The sequence below is a fragment of the Silurus aristotelis genome (assembly GCF_946808225.1).
Source record: "Silurus aristotelis genome assembly, chromosome: 27".
NCBI classification, from domain to species: Eukaryota; Metazoa; Chordata; class Actinopteri; order Siluriformes; family Siluridae; genus Silurus; species Silurus aristotelis.
Genome location: NC_139600.1, coordinates 12,394,793 through 12,419,185, shown reverse-complemented (window position 1 = coordinate 12,419,185; position 24,393 = coordinate 12,394,793). Strand labels below are relative to the sequence as shown.

Below are 24,393 nucleotides of genomic sequence, written 5' to 3'. Positions count from 1 at the left end.
TGTTTAACAATATTTATTGTAAATGCCTTTTTTCCCCCCCAATCTGGTCAAAAATGGCATTGGCATGGTTTACCACAAAAAATGGATCCAGCCAGTAGATCCCTACCCAGCCCCTTGTCAGTATCATAAACTGTGACAATACCCATCAACCCTTGCATATTACTTGGCCTATCATACATCACTGATTACTTACAACTGTTTTTATCACTAATTAACACACCTACGTTTTTGAACATCTCATTGACAAACTTTTGTCTTTGTCTTGTGCAGTTGTACAAACAATGTACTTGAGTTAATGTAAAAATACACCTGTTAAAATCTGACTCCAGTAAATGTAAAAGTACTCCATTTAAACTTTCACTTGAGTAAAATTACAAAATTATTTTGCCTTTAAATGTACTTAAGTATCCAATGTACTATGATTTATTATGGCTATAATGTTCCTATTATAATTTTTGGCAACTCAGTTTATGTAAAATGACTCTAATGTTACTCTCAGCACGCTGATCTATTAAGAGAATTATACTAATAAATCAAACGCTGATTGATATCTATTACAATTATCATGAGCCAAAAACCTTCTTTTTAACTACTTAAAAAGGAAAACGAATCAAGTCAGGAGTTTCTTTTATCATTTATTCCTCTCAAAATGTTCTGCTTGCTGTTCAAATATCTTGTTATTTTGTATTCAAATGTGCAAAAAAGCATGTCTTGTCTTTTCTTGCATGTTTACTTTGAAGTATGTGCACATGGATTTGTCGTCTTGCGCCTATTCATTTTAAATAGAAAACAAAAAAGAATGTGCAGTGTTATAGGATTGTGAGTGATGAGAAACTAATCTGTATTTAGTTTTCCCTCTTTGCCAGACAGTGTGTTCAACAATGTTGGTACAGTATAGGACCATTTTTGCATTCTTTTTTTATTAATATTTAAAAAAAATTTACCCTCCACTGTAGCTCACTAGTTTCATCCTACAGAAAAAAAACAGAACGAATACAAGACTTCGATATAGACAAGGCTTGGGGTTATAGGTGGGGTTAAACTGTGCCCTTATTTCTCATAGGCAGGCTCCATTGGAACTTTTAGTATTGAGAGACAAAGAGCAGGGCCTGATCCACAAAGGTGAATAGTGGGGGCCTTTCTTTGCTCATCTTTGGCTTTCAGGGCAACGATGTCTTGCAACATGGCTTATTAGTTTCGCTAATCTATTGGTTCCAAATTTGCTGAGTTGGGTTGAAAAAACATGTAAATATTACTAGTCATTTATAGTTACAGGCCCAATAGCCTTCAAACAGTGAAGATTTGATGAAAATTTGATAAAGGTAGTACACGATCTATTAAGAGAATTATACTAATAAATCAAACGCTGATTGATATCTATTACAATTATCATGAGCCAAAAACCTTCTTTTTCACTACTTAAAAAGGAAAACGAATCAAGTCAGGAGTTTCTTTTATCATTTATTCCTCTCAAAATGTTCTGCTTGCTGTTCAAATATCTTGTTATTTTGTATTCAAATGTGCAAAAAAGCATGTCTTGTCTTTTCTTGCATGTTTACTTTGAAGTATGTGCACATGGATTTGCCGTTTTGCGCCTATTCATTTTAAATAGAAAACAAAAAAGAATGTGCAGTGTTATAGGATTGTGAGTGATGAGAAACTAATCTGTGAAACTAATCATTGGATAAATAAGAGGGGGCAAACTGCAGGAAAAAGGTGGAAAGGGTTAGTGGGGAAATATCAACTCCATCCCTGAGGTGGCTAGCATAATACTAACTATTAGCAATGCTTCAACCATCTTGTCTCTGAACTTTTTGGTTTTGGCTAGACATGTGAGATAGGCCTGTCAGAGGCATACAATTTAGGCAACCACTTGGGCTGTGTGACGAGAGCTGACAGAGAGGGATTTCTGACTTGATGTTATGAGTTATGATAGAAATGAAGTAAAAATCTCCAGCCTTTTAAAATGTAACTTTACAACCTTCCTGTAAGTGTGAGCAACAAAAATGATTTGAACATATGAAAAACAAGAACACAAACTAAAACATCTATAATTGTATTGCACTTTTTCTTTCTTCAGTGTCTGTGTATCATTTTAGCTGGCAATTGTGTAACTCTGTTCATTGTTGGCTACGGATAATTTATACAGCGAGCTGTAAACAAGGTAATTATTTGAACATGTTGATTGAGTGTATGCTTTAAGAGCTTTAATTAAATGTACTGAGCTAAAGTCCCTCAGCAGAGCAAAGCACTGGGGTCCCTGGTTAAATCCTGAGCTCGGGTTACTGTCAGTGTTGGGTTCCGCATGATCCTCTATTTTTCACACAGGTTTTCCCCAGGTTCTCTGGTTTTCTGCCATCTTCCAAGTTTAATTGGCTACTCCATATCACACTTATGTGTGAATTTGAATGCTTATGTGGCGATAGGTTGACGTCCCATGATAATATCCCAGCTTGATGCTCAGAGTTCCTGGGATAGTCTCTGAATCCTCAGAACAGTTTTTGAATCTTCGAAGATGGAAGATAAAATAACGAACAAGCTTTTTATACTTATAGGAATTGTTACAAAATATACAGGCCATAAATATGAATATAAAAAAAAAAAACATGTATAAACAAATATTTCTTATGTTGATAACAATCAATCAAGTGACTTAATAATGCTGAATAACGCTCCATGTCTAACTTCTGGTCATTTTTTGTATTAATACTATAAATGTGTTATGGGCATGAACAGTATTTGTGCTGTCCTGATAAAACTGTTATGACTCTCAGTCTAAAATGAAAAATCACAGCCTAGAAACAAATTATTGGTCGAAATAAGGTAAAAATCTGATTTTAAATGAAAAAATTATTTAGAATCCACAATTCCCATGTGGAGAACAATGAGGTTTCCTTTCTTGTATGTAACACATATTGATTCGGTGGTTGAAAATCTGATTTATTACTGCACAGGGAGCCGATGTGAACCCGTCTGTCTTCTGCTGCGCGGGACGTGACGGAGGCTAGTTAGTGCTGCAGAGTAAAGTTTCTGATGTATAGTTTTTTCCCTCAGGACTTTAAGGGTTTGATTTGTTCTGGCAGACTTCTTAATGGCTGTTTTACCACCAAACACAGCACATTTGAGAGAAGATGAGGTGTATATTACCGACATGTAGCTCTATAAAGCGTACTAAGGCTGTGTTTTGTATTGTCTTAAAATATATAATCACACCCTTAATATAAACCAAACGAGGATGGGTTACTTATTTAAGTCTGGTTCCTCTCAAGGTTTCTTTCTCATCTAAGGGAGTTTTTCCTTGCCAGAGTCACCCTATGCTGCTCATCAGGGATATTACCACATAATTCACTTTAATTCTGATATTCTTTGAAAGCTGCTTTAAGACATTGTCCAATGTCCAATGTAAAAAGCGCTATAGAAATGAACTTGTTTGAATTACAGTGTGTTGAACATATTATGACAGTATGGCCAGAGAAAGACGTATCCAAAAAGGAGTTTAATTTGCACTTACCTTTCTGAAATGAAAATACACGATTTTGAGGGTGAACATTTGTTTTATGCAATTACAGATTTCAACTGGGAGTGCTTTCATGGCACGTGACAAAATCAGTCACAAATCTTGATTTTAAATTCTATTTAAACCAACCATCAATTTAATCATCATCCGTCTTCAGGTGGATGAGATCACATTCTGAACCTCAGCCCCAACTGCAGTTTCACTCACACACCGAGATTGAGATTAATAATTCATGACCAGCGATATATTCCTGCACGCCTATTACTGAGCCTCATCAGGATATGAGGTCAGACTAATTAAAAGCCAGCTCATTTTGCCATTGCTTGAGGATGCTTAAGGGAAGTTTGCCATTTATTTATAACTTCCAGCTTCCAAAGGAAAGCAATAAAGCTTTCATTGGATTCTTTTTTCATGACAGCAGAAACAGGCCTGGGGTCAGTTTTAATGGTATTGATGCGTGACACTTAGTGTGAGGAAGGGAAATGTGGGAATTGATCTCAGTCCAGTTATTAGACTTTTACCAGTAGTCTGTCGCTGGGATCTGATTGATCCATCAGGGCTGGTAAGAAGTGTAACTGTGTTGTAAGGAATATAGGCAAGGTGTGAGTTTATATTAAACACCCGATATTGTGTCTAAGTAACAGGTCTCTGACCCACACAGGTATTGTATGTACTGTGCTGTACAAAGTGCTCCATATTATACTTGCCTACTATTGAAAAATATAGAATCTTCTGTATACTTCATACTGTTTCAGTATATACTATTTACTACATACTGGTATATACTACAGTGTGTGTGTGTGTATATATATATGAAAGAGCCAATTAAATTAAGTTAGCATCTAACCAGAAGTGCACAAGTGGCCTATTTACAATAAATAAATAGAAGTGTGATAAATAAGAGTATGGGGTCCATGTGCAGGGTTGAGGGTGAATAATGTACAGAAGGTGCAGTAGGTAATAATATATGTATATATAGTAATATACAATATACCGAGTAAAGATTGTGCATAGATGTCAGGGAAATAACATGCTTAAATGACATAATATAGTTATGTAAGTCTGAATGTTGTTTGATACAGTATATACAGAATAAATATGGGTGGATTATACAGTAGTGTGGTGATAAGTTATGAATAGTGTGAAAAAGCATAGTGGATAAGCAGTGCAAAAAAATACGAATCCAGAAAGTAACAATACAATAATGTATTTTGACTTTGTATGATGATCAGCTGTTCAGTGCAGCGACAGCCACAGGAAAAAAGCTCATCTTTAGTCTGTTTGTGTGGCTCTGAGGCACTTGTAGCTTCTGCCCGATGGGAGAATGGTGAATAGTCCATGGTTGGGGTGAGAGGTATCTTAGATTATGCCCCTTGCCCTTTAAAGACAGCATTTCTTGTGAATGTTCTCCAAAGTGTGTAGCTGAATGCAAATGATTTGTTGGGCAGTTTTCACCACGGCCTTCAACACCGGCTTTACAGTCCGAAGCAGTGCAGCTGCTGTACCACATTGAGGATGTAGTTAGTGAGGATGCTCTCAATAGTACAGCAGTAAAAGTTCTGCAGTATCCTGTAGCACAGACAGGATTTTTAAGTCTCCTTAGGAAAAGCAGTCACTGTTGTGCCTTTCTGATCAGGATAGAAGAGTTTAGGGACCAGGTGAGATCCTCAGAGATGTGCACTCCGAGGAACTTAAAGCTGGGTACACACTCAAAAGCTCTGTTGATGTAAATGTGAGTGTGATTGCGTGAGTGTGATTTCTGGCTCATCTAAAGTCCAAAATGACCTTCTTTGTCTTCTGGGTGTTGAGTTCCTGGTTATTGTTCTTACACCATGTTACTAGGTGCTGGAGCTCCTCCCTGTAAGCCGGCTAATCATTACACCTGATCAGGCCTATCACCAAACTTAATGATGCTGTTTGAGGCAGTTGTAGATGAAAGGGAGTATAGGAGACGGAACAATACACCTCCCTGAGGAATCCCAGTGCTGAAGGTGAGACTGGAGGAGGTGACTGTGTTCAGTCGGACAGACTGTGGTCTGTTTGTAAGGAAGTCCAGGGTCCAGTTGCAGAGATTTGTGCTGATGCCAAGTTGTTTCAGCTTCATGATTAGCTTGAAAGGGCTAACTGTGTTCAAAGCTGAGTTGGAATCAACAAACAACATCCTAGCATAAGTGCTAGGGTTGTCCAGGTGAAAACTGGAAAGGCAAACTGGTATGGGTCCAGAGTGGGTGGCAGACAGTCTTTAAGGTGGGTAAGGACCAGTCTTTGAGATTTGAAGCGGGTGGGGACAGTTGCTTGGGCCAAGGACCGACCGAAGATATCCGTGAAGAACTCAGCCAGCCACACATGTTCTGTTTACGCAGCCAGGGATGCCATCAGGGCTAGGTGCTTTCCATGCATTGACCCTGCCCAGGGTAACACATACTTTAGAGGTGGATAGTGTGAGTGGCTGCTCACCTGGAAATAGCTCTGCCTTGAGCATGGGCTCCATGTTCCCTTTTTCGAAACAAGCATAGAAAAGGTTGAGCTGGTTGGGGAGTGAAGCATAACTGGTTGGTGGTGCCCTGCTGGGTGGTTTGAGGTGATGGCCTGAATCCCTTGCCACATGTGTCAGGGGTCAGCAGAGTTCAAATTCTCCTCAATCTGCTGTTTGTATGCTTGTTAAGCTGTGCAGATTTCGCTCCTCAGATTGGCTCTAGCGACGCTGTAGGTTTCCAGGTCTCCAGACCTGAAGGCTGTGTTCTGCTCCAGTTTATGAGTAAACTGTTTACTTCATGCTGCACATAGATCTACTCGTTACTACATATTCCTACTGTCTACTACATATTGACACACTGCCCCAGTATATATTTTATACAGTATTATTGACATTTTATATATTACATTCTGCTTCATTATAATCTGTATATTACATACTTTCTGAGTATATAATGCATTCTAGACTGTTGCATATACTACAAACTGCTCCTAAATATACTGTATAGCAGTGGTCCCCAACCCCCGGGCCCAAATAGGTACCGGGCCGCATAGAAAGAATACATGACTTACATTTTTTCCGTTTTATTTATTATATGATTCTGAACTGTTTTGTTTTAGAAAATTACCGGATTCTCTTCGCCACATCTGTCTATGACTCACTCTTGATGCATGTCAAGATGCTTGTCTCGGTCACATGTCTTACCTCCATCCTCTACCTTCTTAAAGGGGCTGCTCCGGCCGCTAACACATAATACATTACCGCTAAATTCAAACCCCCAAGCTAGCAAAATGAACAAAAAACAACACAGTGGATTCATGTTTATTATTATATTTAGAAAATACCAGTTTTTATGCCGGTCTTATCATTTTATTTTGTTGTATTTATCCGCCACTCCTTAAAGGCCAGTCCGTGAAAATAAAATATATATATAAAATTTCTTGCCCAATATAGTCTTAACTAGGGCTGTAACGATTCCTTGAGTAATTTGATGCTTAATTTAGTCCATTCAAATAAACACGTAGCACTGTGTTTCCCACGGACTATTATTACTGACGCACTACCTGCTAAACTCTGGACCGGTAACCCAGAAGATGCTGCAGAACGGAAAAATCAAAGAATAAGAAGAAACTAGTGAGGGGTGAGGAAAAGATTCCGGCCAAAGAAAATGGCAGAAAGTTTCCAAAGTTTGGGATCATTTCAAACTAAAACACCGTACAGTGCGGTTACTGTTTTTAAAGTCATTTGAAATGGATTTTTATATTTTTATTTATATGCAGTGCTCCCAAAAAGCCCCTCCGCAGTGGAGCAGGTTTTTAAAAGCAGCTTTTTCGAAGACAAGAAAACCACATCGCGATACTGTGGGAGATTTAGTAAATAAATACATGAGCAGGAATTAGTGAGTTACTTGTTAAGAGACCTGTCTGATTTTCTCCCTCTTATTTATTATTGCTTTTTAATAAAGAAAAAAGTACTTCTGAATCGACGGAATAATCGCCAGAATACTCGATTACTAAAATATTCGATAGAAGCAGCCCCAGTCTTAACCCAATCATCCTTTTGAATTTTATAAACAAAATCCATCATCAGTTTCCTAAGAGCAGTTTATACTCCAGCCATTCACATGTCAGCATGAAAGCAGTTCTGATGCTCTCTAATAGAGATTTGTTTGACTCAGCCTTTAAAAGCAGGTGGGAAAAGGAGAAATCAATACTGCAGATGTCTCTGTGGCTCTGTCATAATAGTAAGACTTTTTTTTTTTTTGCTGAGAAAAGGAAATTACAGCCTTCACATCTTCCATAATGCAGCAGGTGGGCTTCAGCCTAACATCATTTTTTCAAATGCAATAAACAGTGCTCCATGATGTGAGATGGCTCTGAACAGATACGTAGTTGATGTACTTTAAGAAAAACCAAAGTCAGGATAAAGAAATCTGTGATTTTCATCATTTTATCTTGGTATCTCCTTATAGTTTCTGTATTACTTTTGAATGTAAGACTCAGGTGTGATACAGAAATCAAAAATGTGCCACGGAGTATATTGACTGGATGAATAGTTAAGTACTGCCCCCTTGTGGTTTGAATAAGTGCTTGGATTTTGGATGACATTAAAAATGAGTAAGGATCTCCTTAATATTGAGAATATCAATAAAATCCAGGTGTAGTGCTGTAATAGATGTATTTATTTGGTTACTCATATTGTAAGGAATTATAATCCGTTAAAAATAAACAATGATGCAAATCTATGGGTAGATATATATTTTAAAGTGCTAGTTTATAGTTTTTGTTTTATTAATGAGTAAATTTCATTTTGAATTAAAAAAAGATTTTGAGACTTTTGTGAGAATCTCTTTTAAGAAATGTCTCATCAATCCAAATCCTATTCTTAAACCATTTTAATTACACAAGAATATTATAAATAAACCCCATATACTGCAACAACTATGTGAAAATACCGGAATAATGGGAAAGTTATTGAAGATGGCACAAAATAAAGTTGTTTTTTATTTCATCTTAATTTTCATTACTTTTTAATACATACACTATATGGACAGAAATATTTGGACAACAGATTTTTCCTGCCATTTGTGATTCTTTCCCAAAAAAACAAAAAAAAAACAACCATAAATATTATGGTCAGGTGTCCACAATCTTTTGTCCATATATTGCATTTTTAAAAGATTATGATGTTACAAATGGAAAATAAAAGATTGTGGGGAAAAAATATTTAAAAAAATCCCCATTTTGCATTTGTGCTGTCTGGCTTTATTTAAAGAATGAACGAAGGAATGATCTAATATTTTCTTACTTAGTATGCAGAACATATTAGCAAGACCTTGTGAACCTGATTTGGGGAGCAAATCATTCAGTGCCTTTCAAAACCTTCGGGGGGAAAAAAAAATAAAAATAATTTAAAAGTAAAGATAATGATGATGATGAAAATGAACAGGTCTTCTCCGAAAGCATTAACTGAAATCAGAGTTATTCAGATTAGGGAGAATGGAGACCATTTGTTATCTCGCTTGTCTTTTCCTGACCTCCAGTCATTTTAATCAAATTCCGGAGGGGGGGTTAGTACGCAGGTAGATGTCTAAATTTGGCAACAGTTAAATGATTATGTCTCTCCAATCCCGAAGGTGGAGAAATGATTCATTCATGGTGCATAGCTAATTAACTGTAGATACACACACACACAATTTCATAATACTAACTAATCGTAATAGCTTTTACAGTGAGCCTGTGCCTTTGTGCAGCCCTGTTTTTGGCTGGCAATTTTTTAAGTGCTGTGGAACCTGAGACAAGACAACCACAAAAAAAGGCTTTTTTTTCTTTTTTTAATTTACCTATAATTCATACAGTGATGACAGGAACTCGGTGAATATCTTACTAGTAATGGGTTCCGGGTCCATCGCGTTTTGTTCCTCACGGTCACGAATACATGAAATGCCTAGCGCTTTTCAAGGTCCATTCGACATTTCCAGCTCACACCAGGAATGGAGTCTATTTTGATCGCTGTGCCAAACTGACCGATGAAAGGGTTCATTTTCATTCCACTGCCTCAATTCTTATCTGACTGCCAGCTGAGGGTGTGTGTGTCTGCGCATCAGCACCCAGGAGAGAAAATGGCATAAATTTAGTCTGACATGACTGAGCTGCAATCTCCTCGGAGGGTAGCACGAGTAGCCGCTGTCCGAGGCCGAGTGGCCTTAATGATGGCCAGAGAGAGTTTGGGATGTAAATATGGTAAACGGTTGTCCTAGTTTGGTGCAATGAAATCTGAAATCATTTCAGAAATAAAATAACTCTAAATAAAACTAAATACACATACCTATAATATGCGTTAAACCATTATATAATAGTAATTTTTGTTTTGCCAATTTTGGCCTTAAAGTATTCTTTCTTTTTTTCCTTTTAAATGAGCTATAATTTATACAGTAATGACAGGACCTAGTGAATATCAGTAAGTTATGGGTTCCAGTGCCATCGCTTTTGTTCTTCACGATCGCAAATAAAAGAATGTTTTTGTGTTAAATCAGTGTTGTTTTGGCAATGCTTATTGTTGTTTTGGTGTTTTTTTTTAGTTTTTGTGCTTCTTCATTGTTCTATTGTTGCTTCATTGCGGTTTTTACAAGGCAGTAGGTCAGCGGTTAAGGCATTTGACTCGATGGATCGAAAGGCCTTGAGTTCAAAACTCAGCACAACCAAGATGCCAATTCTGGGACCTTGACCAAGACCATTAACCCTCAAATGTCCTGTTAGTCAGGATACAGGCAAATGCTGTAAATGTAAATCTTCGTTGGTTCATTGCTGATGTGATGTTGATTCCTTGTCATTTCATTGTTTTTGTTTTTTTTTGCTTTAATTGTGCTTTAGTGTGGATCCGGTCTTGTTTCAGTACCGTCTCTGTGTTTGTCCGAAATCTTATAAGTAAATGATAAATGTTATTTTTATACCAGTTTGTGTGTTTGTGTGTGCTAGTCTTGATCACAACCTTTACTGAACAATTCAGAAAAAGCAATTCTTAGCTTAAAACAGATTGAACTGACCTCAGACTAGGATCCCAAATAAAGAATGGTAATGTGTTCATACAGTCCGATGAAAATCTGTTAGTATTTGGAGGTCTTTTTTTTTTTAATGACTGACCTGAAAAAGAAAAAAAAAAAAACACCAGATAATTTTCAGATCCTGAGGCTTTGTTTTGTCCTTCTTATTTTTTTATTTAGTATTTAAATGGATGCCAGACTACAATTCGATACAATAGCACTCAAAAATGGTTTTTACCACAAAGAGGCATTAAGGAAAATTCTGATTTAAAAATCTTATAAGATATTGAAATGAACCCTTTCTGAGATGACATGAGGCATCAGGAGCGTACCAAGGAATTGTTTGTAATGTGGTGGTAGAAATGACATAGTGACAAAGTGTTGATGGTGTTCAAAGTGTTCTCAGTTTAACATGTGTATGGACTATATTTGGAAACGTAGTAATAAAAATACAGTCTTTGTGCAGTGCTAATTGGTTTTCTGTCATAACTACCCAGGTGTATGTGCTTTAGCTCATTTTGTAGAATTTACTCAGACACTTGGTTCCCTGTGGGGACAGTCTGTGTGCCAGGATATTGGCTCTACTGTGTGAGTGTGTGTTTTGAATGTGTCTTCTGTCTCCTTTGGGCTTTGGCACCGAGACAAGTAGGAAAGAGTCAACCAGACCAAAGAGCCGAAGAAAGAGTGAGGAAGCAATAAAGGGTGTCACATCTGTCAGAGTGCCTACTGTTGCCCGCCCATATGCCCTCCCCCAAAAGACCCACACAATCCTCCAGTGCCTCAAAAACACGAAAGTGACCTAATTAAGCACAGGATAAGAGTAAAACACAAAAGAGAGAATGAAATTAGGTGTGACCTGGAGCCGAAAAGGAGAAGGACTGGATTATTAGAGTGCTGAAAGTCAACTCCGTGAGCCTCTTGCTGATACTTTTACTCTTCAAGACTAATGAGATATGTAACGCTACAGATTTGAAATCTTTAATTGAACTCCATTCTTTTTTGCATTATTTTGCTTGAATTATTAATAGACCATTAGTGGGAGATAATTCTTCTTTTGGACAGTTTCGGGAGCCACGGCGAAGATCACGGCAGGAAGGCAATAGCCGAGAAAGGTGAAACCGAAATAGCACAAAGACATTGTAGAGACATGTCTCTGGAGCGCTACAAACAATGACAGCGTGTGAGCTTGTGAATGTGGCAGACAGCGGGTTGTAGGCAGCTTCGAGTGAAGACAGGAGGAACTTTTGCCACACATGGGCATCATGATCGTGTTCTTCAAAGACGAGTGGGAGGTGGAGGGTTTGCAGACCGTCAGCATTCTGTTGGTGGTCTGCAGCTCCTTCAGGCTACTGCACTTTTTGGGCTTAATTGATTTTGCCTCTGGAGGTAAGACACTATAGCTGAGATGCCCACAACATATCACAAACTTGCTCTTTTAGCAGGTTTCTTTTTTTATCTGTTTGTATGTCTGTCCCAAATGGCAAAGTGTTGGAAAGGGAATTACTTTTATTTGAGAAGGGGTGTGATGGTGGAAGGAGGTGAAAATGTCTTTTCCGACAAGATACAGATTCCCTAACAAATTAATCTCTTTTGATACGAAAGGTAACTGATACCCAATCGTATATTAAACCATTTCCTTCTGCAGAATAAGCTCTCTATTGTTACTTTCCAGCAACCCATGACAGGAATAAACGTAATTTCATTCTCTCCAGGCTCTAAAAGCTGGGATTGATTGTTCGTGTACGGAGCGTTGTGTCTTCTGTGCTTTCAGTAAATTGAAATCGAACACGTCTGAGCAACTGCATGTCCGTTTTATTTCTCAGGACAAGTGGTACACTGGACTAGACGTGTTCTAGGAGAATTTTAACCTAGTCTGGGAAATAAAACGTGCTAAATCAATATCATTTTTTTGGCAGGTTTCATGTTTGTATACTGCACTGACATCATCGCAGAGGAATAGTGGTAAATAATTACTCTAGAGATTACGCTGACATAGTGGTGAAAATGAGTAACCTTAGGGTTTTTTTGTTTTTAAAGACATTTGGAAAAATCACCAGTCACAAACCAATTAACTATACAAGACCTGTTCTTCTTATTTTCAACTTGTTCAACTTCTTACTTTACTTGAAAGGCTTTAATCCCAAAATCATTAAATGAGAAAGAGCTGCTTATAAATGTCACCTTGGACCTTTTGTGTAAATAATTCATTATATATCTCTAGCTTAGTTGGTTAGAAAAATATATATATTGTAAATGTGAAAACATTTGAAATATAATAGATGCAAACACCTTTAAGTAAAATATTCTAAATTAAATCTAGAAAGAATATACAGACAATTATACTGGATTTCTTCTAATAATTGTTTAGTTCAATCCAATTTGATTTGTATAGCCATTTAAACAATGGATATTATACCAAAGCAGCTTTACAGAAATAAATAGATTATAAAATGTGAATTTTTGCCTCATAAAATAGTCCCTTAACAATAATTATCTGTATGAGCAAGCCAGTAGTGACAGTGGTAAGGAAAAACATCTTTGATATGGTATGAGGAACTTTGAGAGGAACCAGACTTAAAAGGGAACTCATCCACGCCTGGGAAACCCAGCTAGTCACTAATTCATAACTGTTCATGGTAATTGTAGGTCCTAAGCTATTTTAGCAGACTGTGTATATTCATCTTCATGGTTCTTGTGTTTAACCCTCAGCAGTAATCTCATGGAATTTAGTCGGTTTATTTGGAACCATTATAAGTTGCACCTAGTGGTCTCCAATTGAAGAGAATTATAAGTGTAGAATTGTAATTCTATACATCATTTTAAAACAGCCTCTTCACCTGTTTATTGCATACTGAGGATATTAATTTGGTCTTTGCTGTAAGTTCACCTCCATGGCTATGTGGTGGTCTGTCTAGACAGATTACTATAATTACATATCTCTTGAAAATCCATTTCTAAATGCTTTTAGTTGTTACATTTGAATCAATAGACATTCTTACTTATTGGAGTAATGGCTTATTGTAATTCTTCTTTTTTTTTTTGCTGCATCCTTCAATCACAAATATTAAGTCAAGTCTGCTTCGGCTTCTCATCCTCCTGCAAGCTGCTGCGTATTTATTGTGCTTTTTCTCAGATTAATTAGTTCATTCTGTCGAGGGATAATAATTGGTATATAGATTATGTATGCATTGCACTCATTCTAACAACAATACTTGTAAAAATGAGCGCACATGTAATATTGTATTTGCATATTTAAATTCATTAATAATAGTTTGTTTTGTTGTGTGTTTTTCAGTAGCTGTGTTTATACTGCATAATCTTACATATATTAATATACAGAGTTTACAGACTTATGGACCATACCCTGTCCACGTGATTCTCTCCATGATATAGCAAGTTTGCTAGATTCAATGTGCACCAATTTGTAGGAAATGTGTGACAGACACAAATACCCTGATCCCACACCTTAAACGGGACTTCCATTGTATTTTGAAGTTAGCTCAACGTTCTTAGACCATGCTAAGGGGCAGTAGGTGGTCTTTATTGCCAAAAGTGACCATCCAAATCCCTGGCAAAAATGGAGTGTTTACTGTAGATGAATGAATTGAAATATAAGAGCTGTTATTTGTATACTAGTTATAGTTTTTAAAGATGATCAGTCTTTCATGGAGGAGAGGTTTAAATGTTCTTGTGATGATATATACATTGGGTTAAGTGCGATGCAAAATAGGCATATTCTGCTCCTCCCAGCATCACAGGGTTGCTTTATTCAGGGTTGTTTTGCTGAAGAGTAGAAAAAGTGAATTTAAATAATATTTGGTTTTCAGCCTGACCAAAAATACTTTTCGGGTTACATTTGGAAAATAGATCAGTTGCTCATGAAATGTGATGATATTTCTCTAAAGCCTGGTCAGCAAAGTCCATTGCAGAGTGATGTGCTGCATGTTTCTGACATAAAATACAGAGGGTCTGTGTGTATGTGGGCCTGCATATCATTTTTACTGTTTTTATCATAACTCCTGTTTAAGCTTCAAAAGCAATATCAATATCAAGCCATAAACAAAGATATGTGGCATAGTGTCACAGGGTCCTGGGTTCACTTCAGAGCTCAGTTCAAGTTTTGTGATATTTTTGTGTGCTGGCAATGTGGGTTATTTCATCCTAATATGTGCCATAATATTACACAAATAGACATTGTATTGCCCCCGACTGTAAAAGAATTTGTGCATGGCACCCTGTGATGAACTGGCTTCCTATATCTGGTCTATTCTGCCATTTTACACTGTGAGGACAGGCTCCAGAACAACTGAGCCCTGATTTGGATAAAGCAGTTATTATAAACTCTTTCTAGCCAGAATACCTGGTAATTCTGTCCATTACCTGTGCCAGCCAGGGTTAGACAAATCCCCCTGTTGAGCCTTGCTTCCACAGTATTTCAGGTCCCTCTTGGTCTACTCAGTAAGCATCTCTAAATCTGCTAAAGGCTTTGCAATACTGCAAAAGCTTTTTAACCCAACGGTTTTTCCTGCTCTCGAGTGAATTTTTTGACTAATCGGATCAACAAGCAAGAACTAGATTAAACAGGATGTGTTAGAAATGTTCAAACATCATAACTCTTCCTTGAAGCCAAGCCTAGTGGCTGGAGTTCAATCTGATCCACCTTCTACAAGGTTGGTGTCAAACCATGGTGGAAAAGCCTCCGTTAGATGTTATAGCGTGTCTAGTGGGTTAGGGTTTGGGTTATACATGGGGTTGAATCAGTTCCAGCTCCATACCCTAGACTTCTGGAGGACTATTCTGTGGTCAGTGACACTCCAGGACCAGAACTGAGAAACACTAATCTTTTCTTTATTGGGAACTGCCAGGAATATCAGCCATACAAAACCTACACCAGAAAGTTTCAGTGTGTCTTTCTTGTCTGTCTTCATTGGTAGCCTTGGCAATAGACTTCCATCCATTAATCAGTCTGAATGGCCACTAATTGACTCTTTACTTTGACATCCAGGCAAGTTGGGACCAGTGGGAACTATAATCTATTTTTATTACTGCATTTCTGAGGGCATCAATGTCATAATACAATTCAAAAAACCAGCCAAATTGTTGTATCTTTAATCATATGCTGTTGCAAGTTGATTTGACCTGCCACCTCAAGCAGAGCCATTTCCAACTATTTTAAAACTCAAGTAATAACTTCATTAGCTCATCTGACAAGCAGATGGATTTTAAGACACCTGACCTTTCCTGCCATATGTGGTTCTTTTCCAAACTGTTGCAACAAAGAAGGAGTCACACAATTGTATAGGATGCCTTTGGATGCTGGATAATAAAATGTTGCGTTCACATGTACTTGGAAACCCAAACCTGCAGTGCCTCTGTGCACAAAGCTAGCTGCTCAGATATGGGTGACATGGTTTGGAGAGGAAAATCTTGCGTGGCCTGCTATAGAGCGCTAATCTCAGTCCTACTGAACACTTTGGAAATGAACTGGAACACTGATTGCACCCCAGGCCTCCTCACCTCACCTTACCTACATCAGTACCTGACTTTACTAACACTCTTGTGGCTGATTAACACAAATGTCCACAAGCACACTCTAAAATCTAGTGGAACCTCTCCCTAGAAGAGTGGTGGTAACAGCAATTTAGGATTAAATTTGGAATGCAATGCTCAAAAAGCACATACTATATCACTTTTGGCAATATAGTGTACCTTCCATACTACAGCCATATTCAGGCATTAGGTTTCAAAGCAATACCACTGTTGATTAATTCACTCCACAATCACTCCTCATAACACCATAAGTCAAAAGTGTGGGCTGCACTCACCAGTCAGTTCTTTCTGTTGGGTCATGTTGTTTCCCAAACGAACTTTACATACAATTTGCCTGTTAAATGAATGATTTTGTGGTATTGTGGTGCATGCATCGTGTGTGTGTGTGCACCCTCCGCTGATCTGCATGCGTTTCCTTCTGTGCTCTCTTTTTCTAACCCTCTATTATGGTTGATGACTTACAGGAAACACTCCCAGCCAAAGCAAAAAAAGTATTAAACAGCGGTTCCTCAAGCTGCTGCCCTGCTGTGTGCCCAGTGTCACTCCCTCAGTCAGTCAATGCAAGTGATTCACCACTGCCTCACTCATTTTCCTCCATATAATGCATTATATCATTATTACTATCATTATTAAAATATGATTAAAAAGGCGGGTTCATAATTCATTTCACATTATTTGGGACCGATATTTACAAGTCCTTAGTATTTAATTTGTTGACAATTATTTTTGCATTTAAATTTCAGAACAAAGTGTTACAAGGTATGTTTTCTCTCCGAGAGGGTGGGCACTTGTAATGATATCCTCTAATCAAAATTTGATTCGATTCATGATACTGGCTTTATGATTTTGATCCGATTCAATTCTCAGATTATTTTGAACAAAATTCGAATGAAGAAACGTATGAGTTTTTGCAATGTGTATGTATTTGAACGTATCAAACTATGAGCAGAAGTCAATTGATTTATGGTCATTTCAACCATATACAGTTCACGCAGTACACAGTGAAACGAGACAACGTTCCTCCAGAACCGTGGTGCTGCATTTAACAACATAAAGCTACATAACAGAAAACACAGAGCTGAGGACTAGTAAGTGTCCTCGCCACATAAAGTGCATGGTATGCAAACAGTGCAGGACAGACAGTGCAAAAACGACACTAGACAGTGCAGGACAAATATACAAAACACAAAATAGCGCCGCTAGTAAACCTACTGTATATTATCGAGTGCGGTGTTTAATGTTGCAAACAAGATACTACACTGTTGCACGACTTCACCATAAACAAACAAAATAAAAAAAAATACATCTATTAAAATTTTGATTTTTATGAACAGTGTCCTTCTCAGGGACTTTGTGCACAATTAGAGCTCCAAAGTCGGCTAAAATGGCCAATTTGTAGCGATACAACGTGTTGAAAATTGCAGTTCAGAGCTACTGGGCTATCTTTTCATTACTGCGGCATCTGTTCAAAGGCTCTTGTCAAAAGAACGTGCTTTTTAGACATTTTAACTTTATGGGTGTGCAGATTGGTACAACTGATGTTTAAATAGTTCAAATGTATTGCATGTATGCGTAATAGAATTCTTTGTGAAATGCAAATCACACATTTTATACCGAACAAAATGTAAAAACGCAACACATTTGTTTTTGCCCCGTTTTTCATTTGAGATATAGACAGATTTGTAAACAATGTTTGAGAGAAATTGCCTTTTGTGTACATAGAAAAAGTCTTAAATCTTTGAGTTCAGCTCATGAAAAATGGGGCAAAAACAAAAGTGTTGCGTTTATAATTTTGTTCAATATAATCTCGCAAATTTATTCCCCTTGGTCATATAAAGATGAAATGCATTTGCTGCTGATTAAGGAACATGTAGTCAGTTGTTGTATTTCATAGTGATTACTAAAATTGCACACACATATATAGTGTGTGTGTGAGGGGTGAAGGTTTTGTAGAACTGAGGTTTGAAAGTGGTGGTAAAGGTGTGATTGAAATGTTTTTAAACAAACGTTGATTTGACTTGCTTTTCTACTCTAAATATGCATTTCCTGCTAATGGATTCTATTCTCATGTTTACCTAAATACTTTTTACTACATTTAAATATGCATTATTTAGCTAGGCACTGTTCTACGGATAATTATTATTCGATAAAGATACATAATATTAGGGCTGTCAATCGATTAAAATATTTAATACACAACTTAATAGCACTAAATTAGCACTAAAACTAATACTCTAATCAACATGGGCATAGACAAATATAGATGCTTTATGTAAATGTATGTTTAGAATAGAATATAGAATAGCCATTATTTGTCACATATACATTAGAGCACAGTGAAATTCGTTCTTCGCATATCCCAGCTTGCTCGGAAACTGGGTTCAGATCAGTTTTAAATTACTGAAATCATCAGGACACCAAACAGAACTTTTGCTGTGTTTCCACACGGACGGTTTTAATTGCCGAATTGTGCGCTTCATGACTGATTTCAGTGCTCGATTTGAGACTTGGCGCATCAGTAAAAACAAATGTTCAGTAATTAAAACTTTTTTTGTGAATTTCATTAATGTTTTTTTATTTTTTATATCTGACTAAAGAAAGGACGTCGTAAATAAATGTTTTGTGTTTCAATTTTGCGTCTTTTATATTTATAATTTTAATAAAAATTGTGAAACGGAAGTGCGCGCCACATTAATCGCGTGTTAATATAATTTGTGAATGCGTTAATTTTGACAGCCCTAATATATGTATATATATATAATATAAGTAAAATAAATACACATTCTTTTGTAATTAAATACATTAATTTACCTTTTTTAAACATGTGAATAATCTGATGAACTTGTTTGTGTCTCACAGACAGCATCGAGGATGATTTTGAACTCTCCACTGTGTGCCACCGGCCTGAGGGTCTGGAGAAACTGCAAGAGCAAACAAAGTTCACCAAGAAAGAGCTGCAAGTTCTCTACAGGGGCTTTAAAAATGTGAGACTTTCCTGCTTATTCATTGTTGGTTACTGTGTCAAATCTGTATTTCAGCAAATTTTCTATTCTCAAAAATACCGATAAGAATTGTAACGTGCGTTTCAGCGCGTTTTAACATGGGTGTAGTCGGGAAAACGAGAAACTGTAAGTACATGTTCATAAAAATTTCAGTAGGGATGAGATCAGAAGTTAATAGCAGGGATTTCAAGATCTTCCTCTCCAATCCATGTCAACCATATTCAATTCAATTCAATTTTATTTGTATAGCACTTTTACAATGAACATTGTCTCAAAGCAGCTTTACAGAGATAATGTGGTGATTAAAAGTGAATATGTTCTTAAGTAATAAGTTTGTCCATGATGAGTGAGCCAGTGGCGAATATGGCAAGGAAAAAACTCCCCGAGATGGCATATGGAAGAAACCTTAAGAGGAACCAGACTCAAGAGGGAACCCATCCTTATCTGGGTGCGCCAAATGTCTATTTATAGCAGATATACGATGTTGCGGGGTACAGTGAAGATGATCAGAAGCAAAAAGAAGTCCTTAGTCAATGTAGCAGACTGTTGACATTAAATACAGTCTAATCAATCATATCTTCATGAAGCTGGCTTTGTGCACAAGGCCATAGTCCTGCTGGAACAGTTTTGGGTCTCCTTGTTCAAGTGAAGGAAAAAGTTAATGCTGCTGCATCCAAAGACGTACTTTACAGTTGTTTGTCTCCAACTTTGTGGTAACAGTTTGAGGAAGAACAACATATGGCTGGAAAATGTCTGGTCTCTTTATAGGGACTTTTGTCTGTATAGTATAACATGCTTTTTTCGTATAGTATTGTATTGTTAGCTATATAAATAGCTAGATAGCTACATATAAACTATAGTGTTACATACTATATATATTATATATACTATAATATACTTTCTCGGTGAACTATTGTAACATATAATGAAGCTGGTTCCAATTAGCAGCAGTCCAGTCCATGATTCTGGTGTAGCACCTCTTTAAAAAATCCCAGTCATAAGACAATTGTTAATGATGCTCAGAATGTCTAATCTGACAGTATTGTCAGGAGGAGAACAGTTGGAACTTTAAAATGATGTTTTTACATATCTGAAGGGAAACCAGCTCAAAATCGCTCCATTGTGAGCAGGAAAATCTAGGATCAGGTAGATACTCTGCTAAGAAGAAAGCTTGTGGTGTTAATTTTGTCAATGAAAAGTTTCTACGACTTTTACATTCAGAGGGAGAAGTCAAAAGCTGGGAATTGAGAACGGAGTCAATCGCTGAAAAAGTAGTTTCTTTCAATGATGTCAGTTAAGAATTTGTTCTTTTCTGCTCTGACTGCATTTTTTGAAATGCTTTTAATGAGGCAGTCAGCATTTCAGACGATATTTGGAGCCTGTCTTTCTTCCATTTCCGCCCGAACCGTCGTCATTGTTGGCGCAATCGTCGAATGTCACTGTATAACCGTGGCTGAGGCTCATGTTGAGAACGAACAAGCTTTCTAGGTGCAATAATATATATATATATTACGAGTTCTGTCAAACGAAAAAAAAAAAAAAAAAAACATTTTACGTATACAGTACTGTATTACCATTATACTTCATTTTATAATTACGAATTACATGAAAAACTAAGTTTTTTGCTCTATCTTGCCAAACCAATGAGTTATGTGGCAAATGCAAATTTGATAAACCCGGGGGTGCCAGATTCTAACCGCGGTAAAGCGGGGTATTACTGTATAAACACAATTTGTTGCAGTGGTGTAGCTAACCTGTTGCTAAGGTCAGAGCAATGCAATTTAACTTGTCTGTAGTAATGGAAAGGAAAGCTTAATCAATAAAATGTATTCCTAGTTTTCAATATATTCTTAGACAGAAGAAAATTACAATTTGGATTGTTGCTTGGATTGTTCTCCCGATCTTTTAAAGGTGGAGATCACATTTAAATCAGGTTTAAAGATGATCAAGCCGTATTACCTGGACCTGTTTTCAAATAACCACATCTCACACAGCAGGGAGGAGTTTTAATCCAGTCATGACGTGTAAATAGTCATGCCACTGTGAACAACACTGAACTCCCAGTTCACACATCACCTTCCTGCCTGCGTTAAACAAAGATTCAGTGTCGAATTTGTGTTTCAGGAATGTCCCAGCGGCGTCGTGAACGAGGACACCTTTAAAGTTATCTACTCTCAGTTCTTCCCACAAGGGGGTGAGTCAGCACACAGTACATGCAACTTTCTATGTATCCTCTGAATACTCTTCACTCTGTCTGACCCAACATTATGATAATAATAAAAAAAATAAAAAGACAATTTTTATTTATAACCCTCATGCGTTATTATTGTATAATATTTGTGGTTTCATGGGAAAACCCAATCATGAACATTACGAAATGTTGCCATTTTTTGCATGTACCACTAAAAGTTATAGGCATTCATGAACAGAAATGTTTTTCTTTCTTTTTCAACCAAGATTAACCCCCTCATACCCAACACTGTACTCCAGCGCTCACAGAGTGCATTCTGGCTCACGGCGCACGTCCTGTGCAAACCAAGCGTTAGTTCTGTGTTTTCGCACCGATTATCATGTTCTCGTGCTTTACTTTAGTCTTCTTGTTTGCTGAGCCTGTTTCCAATTTTGGATTTCAATTTAAACTCGCATGCGTTATTAATATTATTATTAAAATGTACTTTTACTGCAGTTGCATCCACGTGTCCTCGTTTTACGTTTTAAACTATGACTAACCCACGGAAATTTGGTTTAAAACTGCATTTGAAATTTATTAGACTTAGGTCAAGTTTTGTGACCTTAATAATGTAAGGAAATCTATTACTGCTTTTAGTTCCACGTAAATTTTATTTTTTAAATCGAAGATTGCGTGAATAAATGTCATAGCAATACAAGAATAAAGCCCAAATTAAAAAAATAGTCAAAACTAATAGTATAAAGTAGCAACGAGATTAAAGTGGTAGTATTTTGAGAAAAATCACAGAATTGCGAGTTAATTTTAGCTGTTTTGCATAAAATGTACGTGGAGGATTTCCCAATAAGGAAATTTGCTGTCGTTCGGCGCATCAGCACAGAGTTATAAATAGTAAATGGACACTGCAGTGGTTATGAAGGAAACTTGAAAATACAGACAAACATTTAAGAAATTGTACCTGTGTGCTGTTTCAAGAGGAGATGATGTTTCTCAAGAGACTATGAGGATGATGATCAAAGAAATTTACCATGAAGGAGTTGAACACCAGAACGTTTTTCAGTCATTTTCAAGGGCACATGGCACTAAAACGCCATCGTAGTAGAAATTAAACTTACCTAGCGTCTTTATGTAGTGCCTGTTTTCACCGCTATATTTGTTCATATTGTTTGTTATTTACATAATGCAATTATTTACCTAAATGCAGTGAGGTCAAGTTGGTGAAATCCATATTATGTTTTTCCGCAGATTCAAGTACGTATGCACATTTCCTTTTCGAGGCATTTGACACCAACAAGAACGGATCGGTTAGTTTCGAGGTAAGTCCTGTTCAGTCACTGTTCTAGGTCAGTAGTTCTTAAATCTGGGTGAATTCTTAAAATGGGTATCTGCAATACCCGTGCTCTACTAGTGTTCTAATTAATTATATTATAATTGATAATGTTTCATATCAAACAGTTTTGCATGTTTCTCGTGCATAGGATACGGAAACCATATTAATCATAACTGCCATTTTCTTGCTTTATGGCCAGAGGTAAAAGTAGAGACAAATTTCTGCTCTTTTTAGGACTTTGTCATCGGCCTGTCCATCATCCTCAGGGGGACGATAATCGATCGGCTCAACTGGGCATTCAATCTCTACGATCTCAATAAAGATGGTTGTATCACCAAAGAGGTAAAACTAACATCGATATTTAACAACGATGCCAAATTGATGGTGGACGAATAGAACTTGTTCATTTTTATGTCTTTGGCTTTTAGGAAATGTTAGACATCATGCAGTCAATCTACGACATGATGGGGAAATATACGTATCCCTGCATGCAAGAGGACGCTCCCAGAGAGCACGTCGAGAGCTTCTTTCAGGTGAGCCACACAATCCATGGTATTCGTCAAATGCTGTAACTATTCTATACCGATTTGTTCTTAGTTTGTATTAAATACATATTAAGGTACAAATACCTTCCTGAATGAATGCTTTAGTCTTCAGATTTTTTTCAATCTACTATTTCTTTGCAAATAAGGGTAGATAAACAGTTGTTTGTCAACCCCAAATAACTTCTTAGTTTCTAGGAATTTTCTCAAGCATATGATTTTATACTGTTTATTTTTCCCAGAAAATGGACCGTAACAATGACGGCGTGGTCACCATTGATGAGTTCATCGAGTCATGCCAAAAGGTTTGTAATTACACCAAAACAGAACATAACCGAAATCAATTCATCTGTTATCATCTGCTGAGAGAAAATAGGAGCAACATTACCTCACAATATTTGTTTTTTTTATCCTAAATCTGCAACAAGCAAATATAAGAATATACTGTATATACAGTAGATCAGCCATAACATTCAAACCACCTTCCTAACAATGTGTAGGTCCCCATTGTCCCCCTAAAACAGCTTTGAGATATCGAGACATATTGCCAAAAGTTTGCGGACACCTGATCATTAAGTATACTATGTGCTTTTTAAGCAATGCACCTCACATTTCGTGGAGATGGAGTCAATTTGTAGGGCCATTTACCTCTCTGAATAAACGTGTCACACCTCAAGCCATTTCTGAGCAATATTTGCAGTGTGGCAGGGTGGATGATCTTGTCATTAGGGATGAAAAATATATCAACAAAAATGGCAGGATCCAATGTCTTCCAGAAGATACCATTTTCACCATCACACTGCTTTTCAGGCCATCTTTTTTCCCCTGGCAAGCAATGCACATGGACCAGAAAATGCTAAATGAAAGATGATAAAGAAAATGTGGTTTTACCAGATCAGGCCGTACCTCGTTTTGTTGCTCAATGGTCCAGTTGTAATCCTCATGTGCCTATTGTAGGCACTTTCTGCAGTGGACAGGAGTCAACATCAACAAAGGTACTCAGAGCCCTACACTTCAAATGATGTTTTCTTTTCAGAATGGATTGGTTACGTGCAGCCTGAAAGTGCCCTTGTAATGAGCTAATCAGTTTTTATAATGCTTTAATGTTCTGGCTGATCAGTGTGAAAGTCAAAAGTCTGTTGGGACTCTAAGTTGTGTTGATCTAGACCTAATATATCACAAACCAAAATGTACCTTTAGAAAGGTTTACAAAGTGCTACAAGAAATCAAATCATACATCATTTC

At 37.1% G+C, this 24,393-nt stretch overlaps 1 protein-coding gene across 7 annotated transcripts in view; it reads left to right on the top strand.

Annotated features, from left to right (window-relative positions):
* The window catches only part of LOC310721368 (A-type potassium channel modulatory protein KCNIP2-like), a 181,480-nt gene that overhangs the window by 152,965 nt on the left and 4,122 nt on the right, over positions 1-24,393 (top strand). For 4 of the 7 annotated variants that reach the window (XM_083533025.1, XM_083533023.1, XM_083533024.1 and 1 more), the window contains exons 2-7: positions 18,946-19,070; positions 21,213-21,282; positions 22,522-22,592; positions 22,841-22,948; positions 23,035-23,139; positions 23,391-23,453. In XM_083533025.1, the coding sequence (XP_083389151.1) occupies positions 18,946-19,070; positions 21,213-21,282; positions 22,522-22,592; positions 22,841-22,948; positions 23,035-23,139; positions 23,391-23,453 (542 nt within the window). Of the gene's footprint in view, positions 1-16,550; positions 16,651-18,945; positions 19,071-21,212; positions 21,283-22,521; positions 22,593-22,840; positions 22,949-23,034; positions 23,140-23,390; positions 23,454-24,393 lie in introns of all 7 variants that reach the window. The other 3 variants (XM_083533020.1, XM_083533021.1, XM_083533019.1) reach the window with 2 other exon arrangements.